The 15,985-nt window shown below is 37.8% G+C and overlaps 3 protein-coding genes across 3 annotated transcripts; all 3 read right to left on the reverse strand.

Moving 5' to 3' along the window:
• Positions 1 to 312: 312 nt before the first annotated feature.
• On the reverse strand, positions 313 to 3,304 carry LOC140997630 (odorant receptor 131-2-like). The gene is made up of 2 exons (XM_073467586.1): positions 3,155 to 3,304; positions 313 to 1,074 (listed from the first exon to the last, which is right to left on the reverse strand). Exons 1-2 carry the CDS (start codon positions 3,302 to 3,304, stop codon positions 313 to 315), a joined length of 912 nt encoding a protein of 303 aa, XP_073323687.1.
• Positions 3,305 to 7,734: 4,430 nt separating this feature from the next.
• Positions 7,735 to 9,934, reverse strand: LOC140997631 (odorant receptor 131-2-like). The gene is made up of 2 exons (XM_073467587.1): positions 9,779 to 9,934; positions 7,735 to 8,529 (listed from the first exon to the last, which is right to left on the reverse strand). Exons 1-2 carry the CDS (start codon positions 9,932 to 9,934, stop codon positions 7,735 to 7,737), a joined length of 951 nt encoding a protein of 316 aa, XP_073323688.1.
• An 894-nt stretch (positions 9,935 to 10,828) lies between these two features.
• LOC140997632 (odorant receptor 131-2-like) lies at positions 10,829 to 13,820 on the reverse strand. Its single transcript, XM_073467589.1, has 2 exons — positions 13,671 to 13,820; positions 10,829 to 11,590 (listed from the first exon to the last, which is right to left on the reverse strand). Exons 1-2 carry the CDS (start codon positions 13,818 to 13,820, stop codon positions 10,829 to 10,831), a joined length of 912 nt encoding a protein of 303 aa, XP_073323690.1.
• Between the last annotated feature and the right edge of the window lie 2,165 nt (positions 13,821 to 15,985).

Genomic DNA, 15,985 nt, shown 5'->3' on the forward strand with positions numbered 1-15,985 from the left:
ACTTTCTTGGCCGTGTTACCTTCATTATGAGACACAAATATGTTTTGCGGCTCCAGACATATTTTTTTGGCGAGGGACGGGGGCAAAATTGGCTCTTTTGATCGTAACCCTGATTTAGCCAGACACACAACTGTTATATTATGTTATATTTGGGGTATTTGATTTTTTTTCTTGTCTTATTTTCAGTATCTTTGGTTTATTTTCAGATCTCATTGGTAAAGAAAACACTGGGTAAGCTGCAGAGACTGAGGAGTTTACTTGTTACTGTGGTTGACAAAAGTTTTACCAGTATCACCCTGGTTTGTTGTTGCATTAGTGCTCACTACACAACAGATGCCTTTTCAGGTACTTCCTGAAAGTATTGTCTCGTAGGCCATAGATAAATGGACTGATAGATCGTGGGAGCATCTGTACTGCAATATAGATGGCGAAGAGGGAGTCTGTAAAATTCTTCGGGAACCATTGCTGCAGAACATCTTTGAACTTGGGGGTCGCATATGAAGCCATACAAAGCAGCAGCTGAAACCCATGGAGGAAGATTGTGTTTCTGGCTTTCTTTGCATTTTTGCTAGCTGTTTTTGCAGTGAAGAGGATCTTGAAGTAAGTGTAAAAGATGGTGATCCAAACTATAACTAGAAATACTAAATATGTGTTGTCCCTCTTCTTGGTGATGATGGGATGTGGGAAGACATTGTTTCTGAGGCAGAACACTCGAGAATAAAAGAAGTGCGGTGGCTGTGTGGCCAAAGTGATGAAGAGATCAGACAGACCAGAAAACATGGTTGTCGTCCAGATTAAACCAATCAGCATTAACGTTCTCTTGACGGTGCAGATCTGCATGTGCCGAAGGGGGATGCAGATGGCTATGTAACACTCGACCGCCATGCAAGCCAGGTTCAGAGGAGTGTTTTCAGTGGTGAAAACAATAAGCAGGATGAAGACGCAACAGACAGAGACATTTATTTTGTAGATGGTGTAGCTGATGACAAACAGCATGACGGTCAGGGTCACTTGGATCATGTCGTTGACCACCAGGTGAATGAAAAGTATATACCGAGGATTCGTGTAGAAGATCTGGAGGGTGGGAACAAAAGCAGACAGGTTGTGAGAAAAAAGTTTTTAGGTCAGAGCACTCAGCTTTTAAGGGGGACATCATATTCTCATTGGGTCTCAAAAACAGTGTTTGCCAGTCGTAAGTCTATCATTTACAATCAACCGCTGCCTATCTTTGCTCACTCTAAATGATATATACAGTACTGTGCGAAAGTTTTAGGCAGGTGTGAAAAAATGCTGTAAACTAAGAATGCTTTCAAAGTATAAATAATAATTGTTTATTTTTTATCAATTTACAAAATGCAAAGTGAGCGAACAAAAGAACAATCTAAATCAAATCAATATTTGCTGTTACTACCCTTTGCCTTCAAACCAGCATCAATTCTTATAGGTACACCTGCACAAAGTCAGGGTTGACTGTCATTTTGTTTGTAGGATTATAGTCAGGTGTATGATCAACCAATTATACCAAACAGGTGTTAATGATCATCAATTTCACATGTAGGTTGAAACACAGTCATTAACTGAAACAGAAACAGCTGTGTAGGAGGCCAAAAACTGGGTGAGGAACAGCCAAACTCTGCTACCAAGGTGAGGTTGTGGAAGACAGTTTCATGTCACAGGTCTTACACCATGGCAAGACTGAGCACAGCGACAAGACACAAGGTAGTTATACTGCATCAGCAAGGTCTCTCCCATACAAAGATTTCCAAGCAGACTGGGGTTTCAAGATGTGCTGTTCAAGCTCTTTTGAAGAAGCACAAAGAAATGGGCAACGTTGAGGATCGTAGATGCAGTGGTCGGCCAAGGAAACAGCTCAGAACTAGCAGAAACCAGTGGGACGCAAGTACACCCATCTACTGTCTGGAGAAGTCTGGCCAGAAGTGGTCTTCATGGAAGAGTTGCAGCCAAAAAGCTACACCTCCAACATGGAAACAAAGCCAAGCGACTCAACTATGCACGAAAACATAGTGAACTGGGGTGCAGAATAATGGCAGCAGGTGCTCTGGACTGATGAGTCAGAATTTGAAATATTTGGCTGTAGCAGAAGTCAGTTTGTTCGCCAAAGGGCTGGAGAGCGGTACAATAATGAATGTCTGCAGGCAACAGTGAAGCATGGTGGAGGTTCCTTGCAAGTTTGGGGCTGCATTTCTTCAAATGGAGTTGGGAATTTGGTCAGGATTAAGGGTGTCCTCAATGCTGAGAAATACAGGCAGATCCATCATGCAATACCATCAGGGAGGCGTATGATTGACCCCAAATTTATTCTGCAGCAGGACAACGACCCCAAACACACAGCCAATGTCATTGAGAACTATCTTCAGCGTAAAGAAGAACAAGAAGTCCTGGAAGTGATGGTATGGCCCCCACAGAACCCTGATCTCAACATCATCGAGTCTGTCTGGGATTACACGAAGAGACAAGGATTTGAGGAAGCCTACATCCACAGAAGATCTGTGGTTAGTTCTCCAAGATGTTTGGAACAACCTACCAGTCGAGTTCCTTCAAAAACTGTCCAAGTGTACCTAGAAGAATTGATGCTGTTTTGAAGGCAAAGGGTGGTCGCACCAAATATTGACTTGATTTAGATTTCTCTTCTGTTCATTCACTGCATTTTGTTAATTGATGAAAATAAACTATTAACACTTCCATTTTTGAAAGCATTCTTAGTTTACAGCATTTTTTCAACTTTTGCACAGTACTGTATGTTATATTGATGAAAGAGTCATATATAGTTCAGCTTGTTTGCTGCATCTGTTCCCCAGCTCAGACTTCTGATTTGCTGAACACGTTTCCATTTTGTGGTGGTTCGTTAAAATCTGATGTTGGGTCCATTGACAGCTAATTGAAAAAATAACTGACCAATCAATGAACAATAGACAATGAACAATAGACAGAAAAATGGTCACAAGCTTTTCAGGTTAGGCGACTTCCAGATGTAACAACTCTAAAACTGAATATTATCATAAGAAAACATCATCATTTTCTCCTGATCAGGAAAAAACAAAGCAACATATTTAATGGTGGTTCCACCTAACAATACATCTGCTAACACGAGCTCTATGCAAGGCAGAATTACTGAAGTGGAGGAATACTCGACCTGATGTTTGCTGAAGGTGTGAATGAGGCCTGCATTGACGTAGTTGATGGAGATCCCGAGAACCACAACGATCACATTCTTGGTCACAGCTTTAGTGAAGGAGTCTCGATACTGTAAAACCACCGTCACGTTGGCAGATGAGACATTCATCTCTTGAAAGCTGAGGAGAAAAGAATGATCAAGACTTTCAGTTCAAAGTAAATATTTGCAGCGATTATAGATTATAACAAATGGCCTTATGAGACAACACTGATTTTAACACTTCATTTTGTGGAGAACTTTCTGAAGATCAGAAACAGTTAAACTAAAATAAGGTAGAGCAAATACCTTATGATAGTTTTTAGATGTTTTGTCAAATTTACACAAAAGCAAAATTAATTCAGAAGAAATGACCGCAAGACACCACCAGTACACATTATAATTAGTAATTATCACAAACTTGTAAGTCTTTACGTTGGTCTTCTCTTTTTTTTCTTCTTTTTTTCTTTGTAAATACCTACCTACATAATTAAATATTAAGAGCCAGCCTTACAGTAAATCAAAACATAAGATAAATCTGAGGATGATAATGATGCTAAAATGTAGTTATTTGCACTGAATACAGAATAATATTATACACTAAGTTACATGATAACCTGGAGCCTACTTATATTTGTTCATGAATTTCACAATCTTGAATAGTGTCAGCACTAACTGGTGGATTAGTGTCTTAAACAATCATCATGAACTGATTCATTAACATATATTTACATCTACAACAAAGACAGGGACACGGAGACAAAGATAGGATGGGTGATACGTTTATAATAGCATTTACTTCTAGTTCTAAAAGGTTCATAAAACTTGTTTTAGCTCATTATGTATTTGTGCTTCATAATATTATATCAAAAGCTTAAACAATATACTTACATCTGGCAATGTCTTTAAAGTTATGGGCTGTGTTACAGCACTCATCAAATGTAAATAGATTAAAAAAAAAAAGAAAGTCCAGATGATTTAAAGGAACTTGACACTGTTAGAACTGGTGTTATGAGGTCAACCTGTTTCAGGATAATCCAGCATGAGGCCTCTCAGTAACAACATGAGAACAAAGTTACTGAAATCAGTTCAGTCAGAGGATCAGAGCGCTATTTGAAAATTAAAAAACAAAAGATGACCTAATTTCATGAAGTCTGAAGGCTTTCAAACCCTCAAAGTCTCAGTGTTAAAGAGTCATGTCTTTCAAACTGTCCATGTTTCAGTTCAGAAGAAACATTTTTGCCCTGAACAGATTTAAAATAGTTCTTCAAAAACCAGAGACAATCCAGGCTTTCCTAATATAATAAAGTGTATCAAACAAGAAAGGAAATATTTAAAAGCCTCTGTTATCATGGCTGAATAATTTAAAGGCCAGTCATTAAAAAAGACAACTTGGTTCGACACTCAGTCTTCATCAGGGTCCCAAAAAACAAATGTAAAAATGTTAGTCTGGGAAATGAAAATATAAAAAGTCAGCAGGTAAAAAAGATTCACATTCAACTTCTATCATACTAATAAAATATCAGTCCATTCAGAACACAGTTCAAAGTATCACGTAGTTTCCTGCAGGTGGAACTTACCTGAGTTAATGCGTTTAGACCAGGACACCAACAGTATGTCTGAAAACAATCTCAGAGTTTATATGTGATGCTGTGACAGATAATCTCTGGTGTGTGAATGCATGTTGAGGTGACCGTGCATGGGTAGAACGTGTGTGTGTGTGTGTGTGTGTGTGTGTGTGTGTTCATACATTTAATCATCTTTAACTTTTATTGTTTTTGTTTTGTGTAAACACAAATGTAAATTTTTAAGAAGATGCAAATCTGCATTTGCACTATGATGAACGCTGAAAACTTCAAAGCAGAGGCCTCATGTACAAACACAGCATTGACACGTTTGAAAGTCCATACATGGGTGACGTTTTGTGATTGAGCTGTAATCATCAATATAACATTTTCATCTGAGAAATTCATACAGAAATACCAAAGGTACATTAAAAAGATAAATATTATTTCAACACATAACCAGAAAACTTACAACAAAAGGAATTTCATATCTCTGAGCTGAATCATGTTGATATTTTGCCCAGAGCTGCGTAGCCTATTGTTTTAGAAAAAGGTTATAATGGTGCCAAATAACAACACATTATCTGAGTTATCATGTTGCATTGAACTGATTTGAGTATACCAGAAACAAGCCTGTGTCTGTAAAACATGATCTAAACCAAATCCATTTGAATAACTTATAAGAATGAGCAAATAACAATCAAGAATATGAGCAAGCAGTCAATGCCGTCTGTTATCAGCGATTTGTGATTCACTGCACATTTTGGTCGGTCACAAAATAGTTCTGAGGTTTGATTCCCAGCCCTTTTTCCTATCATTGTAACTCATATAATTATGAGTTATATGTCTCTTATGCCATAGATGATTGGACTAATTGATCTGGACAGGATCTGTGCAAACTCAATTTAAGATTTAAAAAAGAGTGCTGGTGTTCAGCATTGTTGTAGGTGACATGGGGTCTGATGGATGGGCTCAGTAATAAACAAAGGTTTATGAATAACAATTTTTTGCCAAAAAATAAGTGCTCAAAATAATCTGTCAACCTAAATAACCATAACAAATACATTAAATATTTTTTTTACATCTGAAAATACATTTTTCAATTTTCAAATGTCTTGAGGGCCATATACTTCAACTCTGAAACAAAAGTTACGTTATTTTTCTCAGCCTTTTGTAGTTTGCCTATTTAGACATCTCTGCTTGAATATTATTGCTCTGAAAAATATCAAACATTTCAACGGCCTGTGTGCGTGTTGGTATGCTGCAGGAGCAGCCACAACACCCCTGTTGTTCGAATCATCTGCAACATTAGCTAGGAAATGTTAATGTTGCTAACATTAGCTAATAAACATTAGCGTTAGTAATGCTAAATATTAGGGCAGTACATTATGCTGGGTGCGCACTGCAGCCATTATTACTCCCCCCACCCCCCCATACTAACAACTACCAAGAGTCTTGATCGGTGATGAAACACACATTTATACTGTTATAACTGTATAACTGTACATACAGAATATTTACACAGAGTCAGTGCCGGGATTCCCAAATCCTAAGAGACTTCTCCTAGTGCGATTAACTCTGTCCCTACTACACAGCAAGCTAGCCCAGCTAACATTAGCGCCACAGCAGCAAGTTCCTTGGCCAGGATGCATGGTAGTAGCTCAGTTTTGGACCAGAACTTCATCTTTAACTTGTCATGTGGTAATAAAATATATTTTAGGAGTGTTTCTTTCAGCAAAAGTAGTTTGTCAGTTGACAGCTAATAACAACAACTGTTTTCAAAGCCAACAACTGGATAATTGATCACAAAAGGCATCCAGTGTTAGATTTATCGATATTGATTTATTTTACAAAGTCTCCAAAAAGACACTGCAGTTCAAGGCTGGATTATAAAGCTACTGAAAGGGATACGATTGCAGCTGAGGCATCATTGGGAGGAAAAAAAAGTTTCTGGACATAGAGGAAGTGTCTTAACACACACATATCTGGAGATTTTATATTATCAGGCAAGGTACAATACCAAAAAAGAAACAAAAAACAAAAGAGCCCAAAACGGTCTGCTCTACCATGAGTATATTTATATCAGGTCACATACAGCTCACTTCATCATCAACTAAATTAATCACAATATGAGATGTGTTGTGATCTGTCTTGTTCTATATAGTGATATTTAAAGCTAATTTTATTATACTGTTTCTAAACTAACATGGACAAGAAATGTTGGCCTTCTTGTATAAGGATGGCCCAAATTCTTCCAACTTACACCAAACCCTTGTCTTTGCAAATATCAGATGAAAAAGTCAAGTGAATTACTGGGACTGAGCAGTGCATGAGTGAGTTTACCAACTAAAAGTGAAAATTAAGTTTTGTTGCATCATGACCAATGTTATTATTGCAAATAAAGTGAAGAACCTTGTGGGATATGTTAGGAGACAATAACCCATTTGAAACAGCCCCTCTGGTTTATTTCAGATGGGTTTCTTTAGCCAGTCCCAGTTTAGCTCACCAACAATAATATTTCATTATACTGCAGCTCAGCTGCTTTAAACAGGACAGGTTGGGATGGCTATGCCAAGTTACACTTAATGATTTGATATGTGCTTAAGTCTAGGGGTAGACCAGTTATCGGCCCTGGTTGATTATCGGGCCGATATTCAGCAATTATGCAGATTGGTATCAGTGATTTTTCTCACTGGTTGTTTGAAATTTTGACACAAAGAGTTTGGTGGTTACTGTGAATTAATATCAGTTTTCAGTCTCCTTGATTTCAAATAATCAGTATTGGTATTTGCCCTAAAAAAAACATATTGTCTATTTTCATACTCATGTCACATTGCCTTGTGAGGCTGCTGTAAATTGACCAGAACAACAGCCGTTGACAGCTTAGTTACAGAGAAGCTTTGTGATTTCTCAAAATTGGTTCATCGTTTTTTTTTATTAGTTTCAGCATTCATTCGTTATTTTGATGCAGCAAAATAAATATTTTTGAGAGCTATTTTAAGAAAGCATTGTCAGTGTTGTCTTAGGATGGACGTTCATGGTACATAGGAGATACCTTTTGAAGTACATCCTGAAAGTTTTGTCTCGTAGCCCGTAGACAATAGGACTTACAAAGCGAGGGAGGATTTGGTTTATGATAAACAAAACAAAGTATATGGCACTTAGCCTTCCCGGGAAGAAGTATCTGAGAACCTGAAGTAGCATAGGTTGCACATAAACCATCATACACAACAGCACCTGAAAGCCATGAAGGAGAAGAGTGTTTCTAGCCTTTTTAGCATCCGTGTTGGCAGCTTTGGCTACAAACAAAATTCTGAAGTAAGTGAAGAACAGAGTGAACCAAACCCCTACCAGAAACAACATGTGGGATGCATCCCTCTTCTTTAAACTGTACTTGCTCCGAAACACTGTATCCCTATAGCACATCACTCTTGAGTTTATGAACTCCAGAGGTTCGGTCGCAAAAAGGATGAAGACATCCGGCAAGACAGAAAATGAACTACATGTCCAGATTATGCCAATTACAATGTATGTTCTTTTGACTGAACATAAGTTGTTGTAGCGGAGGGGAATGCAGACCGCAATGTAGCACTCAGCTGCCATAAAAGCTATGTTCAGAGGGTTGTTTTGTGTGGTCATAATGGCCGGGACCATGAAGAGACAACAGTGGTAGACATAGATGGTTTGGAAGGCGTAGGTGGTGATGAAGAGGGAAATGCTGGTTGTCAGCTGAATCATGTCGTTGAACACCAGGTGGATGAAAAGGATATACCGTGGGTTCGACTTGAAGATCTGAATTGTACAAATCTAGAGTTAGACTGTAGTATAACACAAATCCATAACTGCTTTAAAGCTGAAGGGATTATTCCATTAATTGATTAGTGACATAGTAGATATGTGAGGATATGTTGCTTTCTTCTTTTTCCTATCATAACTCATATAATTGTAAACTCATGCTTTTTTTATGCTGTGTAAAATATTAGAAAACTGAATATTTTGGATTTTAGACTACTAATCAGACATTTCATATATCAGTATAGGCTCTGCAGAATGACATAGGAATGAATAATCAAGAAAATTTTATAGATTATATAACAAAGACAATAATTTACAGTAACATGCTTTTTGTGCATACATTGAATATTAAAGGGGCAATGTGTAAGAATTTTAGTTTAAAACGGTAAAAAAGAACTCGAAAATGATCAAGATCATGCAACTAAATAAGTTTGCGACACATTTCAATTGACTCTTAATGCACGTGCATATATGCACCCATATACCAATATCCTTATATATATCCTATATATATAATTCCTTAGTTTACAGCCTCCCACATGAATCTAATGTAGTCCATCAACTCAATACACTCCAGTATTATAATGAACATGAACACCTGTCAATCTGTAAACCTGTTAGTCAATACTTTCCCATAAAATCCACCTGTCTTACTAACATTCATATTGTACATGTGCCTTGACTTGATTAGAACCGCTATGGCAGCTACAGTTACCAGCTGTAAGGTGATATGCTGCCCCTTATTTGAGTATAAATTCAACTTGAATTCTTACACATTGCACCTTTAACATTCAACCATGGTCGTGTCATGTTTCTTTAGTTACTTCATCACACAGACTGTATGCACACTGGAAGAGAAGGTCAAACAGTATAAAAGATCACTTTCCCTCTTTGCTACCTCCATTACAGTATATAACAGACAGAATGAGGTGGTTTAAGTTAAAGGAGTAACCTTGTTCTGTCCTAGTTTTCTGTTTAAAATACACATGCAAGTTAGAAAACAAAGTGTAGCAAAGGAGTTAGAAAGCACGATGTTGACAGCAAAAACAATGTGACACTTCTTACATTAACTTGAATTCAAACTAATATACTTTTCAAACCCACCTGTTTGTGAGAAAAAGAATAGAAGCAAGCAAAAGAAAAGAGGGGAGAGCTGCACAGTTTCATACACATCATACACATTGTACTACCCTATTTACCTTTCTTACCTAACTCTAAAAACTAGCGGATTCAATGAAATACACACATGATGTTTGCTGAATGTGTGGACCATGTTGGCATTGATGAAGTTGATGGTGATGCCCAGGACAAAAACTGTTAAATTCCTGCCAAGAGCTGTAAGAAACCTGTCCAGGTAGTTCACAGCTCCTGTCACATTGCTGTCCACAGGTGTGAAATTCATGTCTGCAGTCGATGAACTTGATCAAAAAGCAAAGGACACAGCATAATAAAATGAATATCATGTAAAAATCAACATCTTTACAAGGTTGCAGAAGTAGTCAAGTGAAGCAGATAGTTCAATACTGACCTGAGATAATGTATTGTGATCTGGAGATTGGAGTCCACATCAACATGACTGTGCTGTTGCATGAGTTTATAGAGAGACAGAACATCAGTATGTGTGTGTGCTTCTGATCTGAAACACACTTTTTGGTAGAGCTAGACCAATACATCAACCAGGTTAAAGGTCAATGTTTTAGATTTTTACAGGAGAGGATTAGAAAATACAAATCAGTTGACTTCTGACTTCAAACTCAGAATTCAGACTTTTTTCTCAGAAAAAATGAAGTCATAATTCTAAGAAAAAAGTTTATTCACAGCAGATCAAAAACACTTCATCAGTTGAACTGAATATATGACAGGCCACCTACAGTAACTCATATGTTGTGTACATATATATGTGTGTGTTTTGCCACATGAGTGTGACAGCAGTGCGATAGGTTGTCACAGGTTTCGTTTCACAACTTAAATCCTTATGTGTCCAGCAAAAAAAATAATTGATATTTCCAACACCTGATATGAGCAGCTTACCCTGTGTTTTCGTTACCTTTACACTATTCAGTTCACTCAGGCAAGTAGCAGACAATGTAACATTTAGCCAGACACACAACTGTTATATTATGTTATATTTGGGGTATTTGATTTTTTTTCTTGTGTTATTTTCATTATCTTTGGTTTATTTTCAGATCTCATTGGTAAAGAAAACACTGGGTAAGCTGCAGAGACTGAGGAGTTTACTTGTTAAATCCTGTGGTTGACAAAGGTTTTACCAGTATCACCCTGGTTTGTTGTTGCATTAGTGCTCACTACACAACAGATGCCTTTTCAGGTACTTCCTGAAAGTATTGTCTCGTAGGCCATAGATAAATGGACTGATAGATCGTGGGAGCATCTGTACTGCAATATAGATGGCGAAGAGGGAGTCTGTAAAATTCTTCGGGAACCATTGCTGCAGAACATCGCTGAACTTGGGGGTCACATATGAAGCCATACAAAGCAGCAGCTGAAACCCATGGAGGAAGATTGTGTTTCTGGCTTTCTTTGCATTTTTGCTAGCTGTTTTTGCAGTGAAGAGGATCTTGAAGTAAGTGTAAAAGATGGTGATCCAAACTATCACTAGAAATACTAAATATGTGTTGTCCCTCTTCTTGGTGATGATGGGATGTGGGAGGACATTGTTTCTGAGGCAGAACACTCGAGAATAAAAGAAGTGCGGTGGCTGTGTGGCCAAAGTGATGAAGAGATCAGACAGACCAGAAAACATGGTTGTCGTCCAGATTAAACCAATCAGCATTAACGTTCTCTTGACGGTGCAGATCTGCACGTGCCGAAGGGGGATGCAGATGGCGATGTAACACTCGACCGCCATGCAAGCCAGGTTCAGAGGAGTGTTTTCAGTGGTGAAAACAACAAGCAGGATGAAGACGCAACAGACAGAGACATTTATTTTGTAGATGGTGTAGCTGATGACAAACAGCATGACGGTCAGGGTCACTTGGATCATGTCGTTGACCACCAGGTGAATGAAAAGTATATACCGAGGATTCGTGTAGAAGATCTGGAGGGTGGGAACAAAAGCAGACAGGTTGTGAGAAAAAAGTTTTTAGGTCAGAGCACTCAGCTTTTAAGGGGGACATCATATTCTCATTGGGTCTCAAAAACAGTGTTTGCCAGTCGTAAGTCTATCATTTACAATCAACCGCTGCCTATCTTTGCTCACTCTAAATGATATATACAGTACTGTGCGAAAGTTTTAGGCAGGTGTGAAAAAATGCTGTAAACTAAGAATGCTTTCAAAGTATAAATAATAATTGTTTATTTTTTATCAATTTACAAAATGCAAAGTGAGCGAACAAAAGAACAATCTAAATCAAATCAATATTTGCTGTTACTACCCTTTGCCTTCAAACCAGCATCAATTCTTATAGGTACACCTGCACAAAGTCAGGGTTGACTGTCATTTTGTTTGTAGGATTATAGTCAGGTGTATGATCAACCAATTATACCAAACAGGTGTTAATGATCATCAATTTCACATGTAGGTTGAAACACAGTCATTAACTGAAACAGAAACAGCTGTGTAGGAGGCCAAAAACTGGGTGAGGAACAGCCAAACTCTGCTACCAAGGTGAGGTTGTGGAAGACAGTTTCATGTCGAAGGTCTTACACCATGGCAAGACTGAGCACAGCGACAAGACACAAGGTAGTTATACTGCATCAGCAAGGTCTCTCCCATACAAAGATTTCCAAGCAGACTGGGGTTTCAAGATGTGCTGTTCAAGCTCTTTTGAAGAAGCACAAAGAAATGGGCAACGTTGAGGATCGTAGACGCAGTGGTCGGCCAAGGAAACAGCTCAGAACTAGCAGAAACCAGTGGGACGCAAGTACACCCATCTACTGTCTGGAGAAGTCTGGCCAGAAGTGGTCTTCATGGAAGAGTTGCAGCCAAAAAGCTACACCTCCAACATGGAAACAAAGCCAAGCGACTCAACTATGCACGAAAACATAGTGAACTGGGGTGCAGAATAATGGCAGCAGGTGCTCTGGACTGATGAGTCAGAATTTGAAATATTTGGCTGTAGCAGAAGTCAGTTTGTTCGCCAAAGGGCTGGAGAGCGGTACAATAATGAATGTCTGCAGGCAACAGTGAAGCATGGTGGAGGTTCCTTGCAAGTTTGGGGCTGCATTTCTTCAAATGGAGTTGGGAATTTGGTCAGGATTAAGGGTGTCCTCAATGCTGAGAAATACAGGCAGATCCATCATGCAATACCATCAGGGAGGCGTATGATTGACCCCAAATTTATTCTGCAGCAGGACAACGACCCCAAACACACAGCCAATGTCATTGAGAACTATCTTCAGCGTAAAGAAGAACAAGAAGTCCTGGAAGTGATGGTATGGCCCCCACAGAACCCTGATCTCAACATCATCGAGTCTGTCTGGGATTACACGAAGAGACAAGGATTTGAGGAAGCCTACATCCACAGAAGATCTGTGGTTAGTTCTCCAAGATGTTTGGAACAACCTACCAGTCGAGTTCCTTCAAAAACTGTCCAAGTGTACCTAGAAGAATTGATGCTGTTTTGAAGGCAAAGGGTGGTCGCACCAAATATTGACTTGATTTAGATTTCTCTTCTGTTCATTCACTGCATTTTGTTAATTGATGAAAATAAACTATTAACACTTCCATTTTTGAAAGCATTCTTAGTTTACAGCATTTTTTCAACTTTTGCACAGTACTGTATGTTATATTGATGAAAGAGTCATATATAGTTCAGCTTGTTTGCTGCATCTGTTCCCCAGCTCAGACTTCTGATTTGCTGAACACGTTTCCATTTTGTGGTGGTTCATTAAAATCTGATGTTGGGTCCATTGACAGCTAATTGAAAAAATAACTGACCAATCAATGAACAATAGACAATGAACAATAGACAGAAAAATGGTCACAAGCTTTTCAGGTTAGGCGACATCCAGATGTAACAACTCTAAAACTGAATATTATCATAAGAAAACATCATCATTTTCTCCTGATCAGGAAAAAACAAAGCAACATATTTAATGGTGGTTCCACCTAACAATACATCTGCTAACACGAGCTCTATGCAAGGCAGAATTACTGAAGTGGAGGAATACTCGACCTGATGTTTGCTGAAGGTGTGAATGAGGCCTGCATTGACGTAGTTGATGGAGATCCCGAGAACCACAACGATCACATTCTTGGTCACAGCTTTAGTGAAGGAGTCTCGATACTGTAAAACCACCGTCACGTTGGCAGATGAGACATTCATCTCTTGAAAGCTGAGGAGAAAAGAATGATCAAGATTTTTCAGTTCAAAGTAAATATTTGCAGCGATCATAGATTATAACAAATGGCCTTATGAGACAACACTGATTTTAACACTTCATTTTGTGGAGAACTTTCTGAAGATCAGAAACAGTTAAACTAAAATAAGGTAGAGCAAATAACTTATGATTCTTTTTAGATGTTTTGTCAAATTTACACAAAAGCAAAATTAATTCAGAAGAAATGACCGCAAGACACCACCAGTACACATTATAATTAGTAATTATCACAAACTTGTAAGTCTTTACGTTGGTCTTCTCTTTTTTTTCTTCTTTTTTTATTTGTAAATACCTACCTACATAATTAAATATTGAGAGCCAGCCTTACAGTAAATCAAAACATAAGATAAATCTGAGGATGATAATGATGCTAAAATGTAGTTATTTGCACTGAATACAGAATAATATTATACACTAAGTTACATGATAACCTGGAGCCTACTTATATTTGTTCATGAATTTCACATTCTTGAATAGTGTCAGCACTAACTAGTGGATTAGTGTCTTAAACAATCATCATGAACTGATTCATTAACATATATTTACATCTACAACAAAGACAGGGACACGGAGACAAAGATAGGATGGGTGATACGTTTATAATAGCATTTACTTGTAGTTCTTAAAGGCTCATAAAACCTGTTTAAGCTCATTATGTATTTGTGCTTCATAATATAATATCAGAAGCTTAAACAATATAATTACATCTGGCAATGTCTTTAAAGTTATGGGCTGTGTTACAGCTCTCATCAAATGTAAATAGATTTAAAAAAAAAAGAAAGGAAATATTTAAAAGCCTCTGTTATTATGGCTGAATAATTTAAAGGCCAATCATTAAAAAAGACAACATGGTTCAACACTCAGTCTTCATCAGGGTCCCAAAAAACAAATGTAAAAATGTTAGTCTGGGAAATGAAAATATAAAAAGTCAGCAGGTAAAAAGATTCACATTCAACTTCTATCATACTAATAAAATATCAGTCCATTCAGAACACAGTTCAAAGTATCATGTAGTTTCCTGCAGGTGGAACTTACCTGAGTTAATGCGTTTAGACCAGGACACCAACAGTATGTCTGAAGACAATCTCAGAGTTTATATGTGATGCTGTGACAGATAATCTCTGGTGTGTGAATGCATGTTGAGGTGACAGTGCATGGGTAGAACGTGTGTGTGTGTGTGTGTGTGTGTGTGTGTGTGTGTCTGGTGTGTGTGTGTGTTCATACATTTAATCATCTTTAACTTTTATTCTATTTGTTGGTTTGTGTAAACACAAATGTGAATTTTTAAAAAGATGCAAATCTGCATTTGCACTATGATGAACGTTGGAAACTTCAAAGCAGAGGCCTCATGTACAAACACAGCATTGACACGTTTGAAAGTCCATACATGGGTGACGTTTTGTGATTGAGCTGTAATCATCATAATAAAAATGTAATTTCAACAAATTCATACAGAAATATCAAAGGTACATTAAGAAGATACATATTATTTCAACACATAACCAGAAAACTTACAACAAAAGGAATTTCATATCTCTGAGCTGAATCTCGTTGATATTTTGCCCAGGGCTGCGTAGCCTATTGTTTAAAAAAACATGATAATGGTGCCAAATAACAACACATTTTCTGAGTTGTCTTATTGCGTTGAACTGATTTGAAACAGAGTTTTTAAACATTGAACAAACAGCAAAACAAAATTGAAAAGTATACCACAAACAAGCCTGTGTCTGTAAAACATGATCCAAACCAAAAGTCATTTTAATAACTTATAAGAATGAGCAAATAACAATCAAGAATATGAGCGAGTATTCAATGCCGTCTGTTATCAGCAATTTGTGATTCACTGCATATTTTGGTCGGTCGCAAAAGAGTACTGAGGTTTGATTCCCAGCCCTTTTTCATATCATTGTAACTCATATAACTATAAACTTTTATAATTGTAAACTCATGCTTTATTTGGCATGAGAAAAAAACAGCCGTAAGTCATTGTTCATTGTCCGCCGACAATATTAAGTGGCCTTAGTAATTCTGACAGCAGCTAAGGAGAAAGTCAATCGATGTAGGACAAAGAGCGACAAAATCTGCATATGGACGAGTTTGGGATGGATGG

This window comes from Pagrus major, chromosome 6 (genome assembly GCF_040436345.1).
Source record: "Pagrus major chromosome 6, Pma_NU_1.0".
Classification (NCBI taxonomy): Eukaryota; Metazoa; Chordata; class Actinopteri; order Spariformes; family Sparidae; genus Pagrus; species Pagrus major.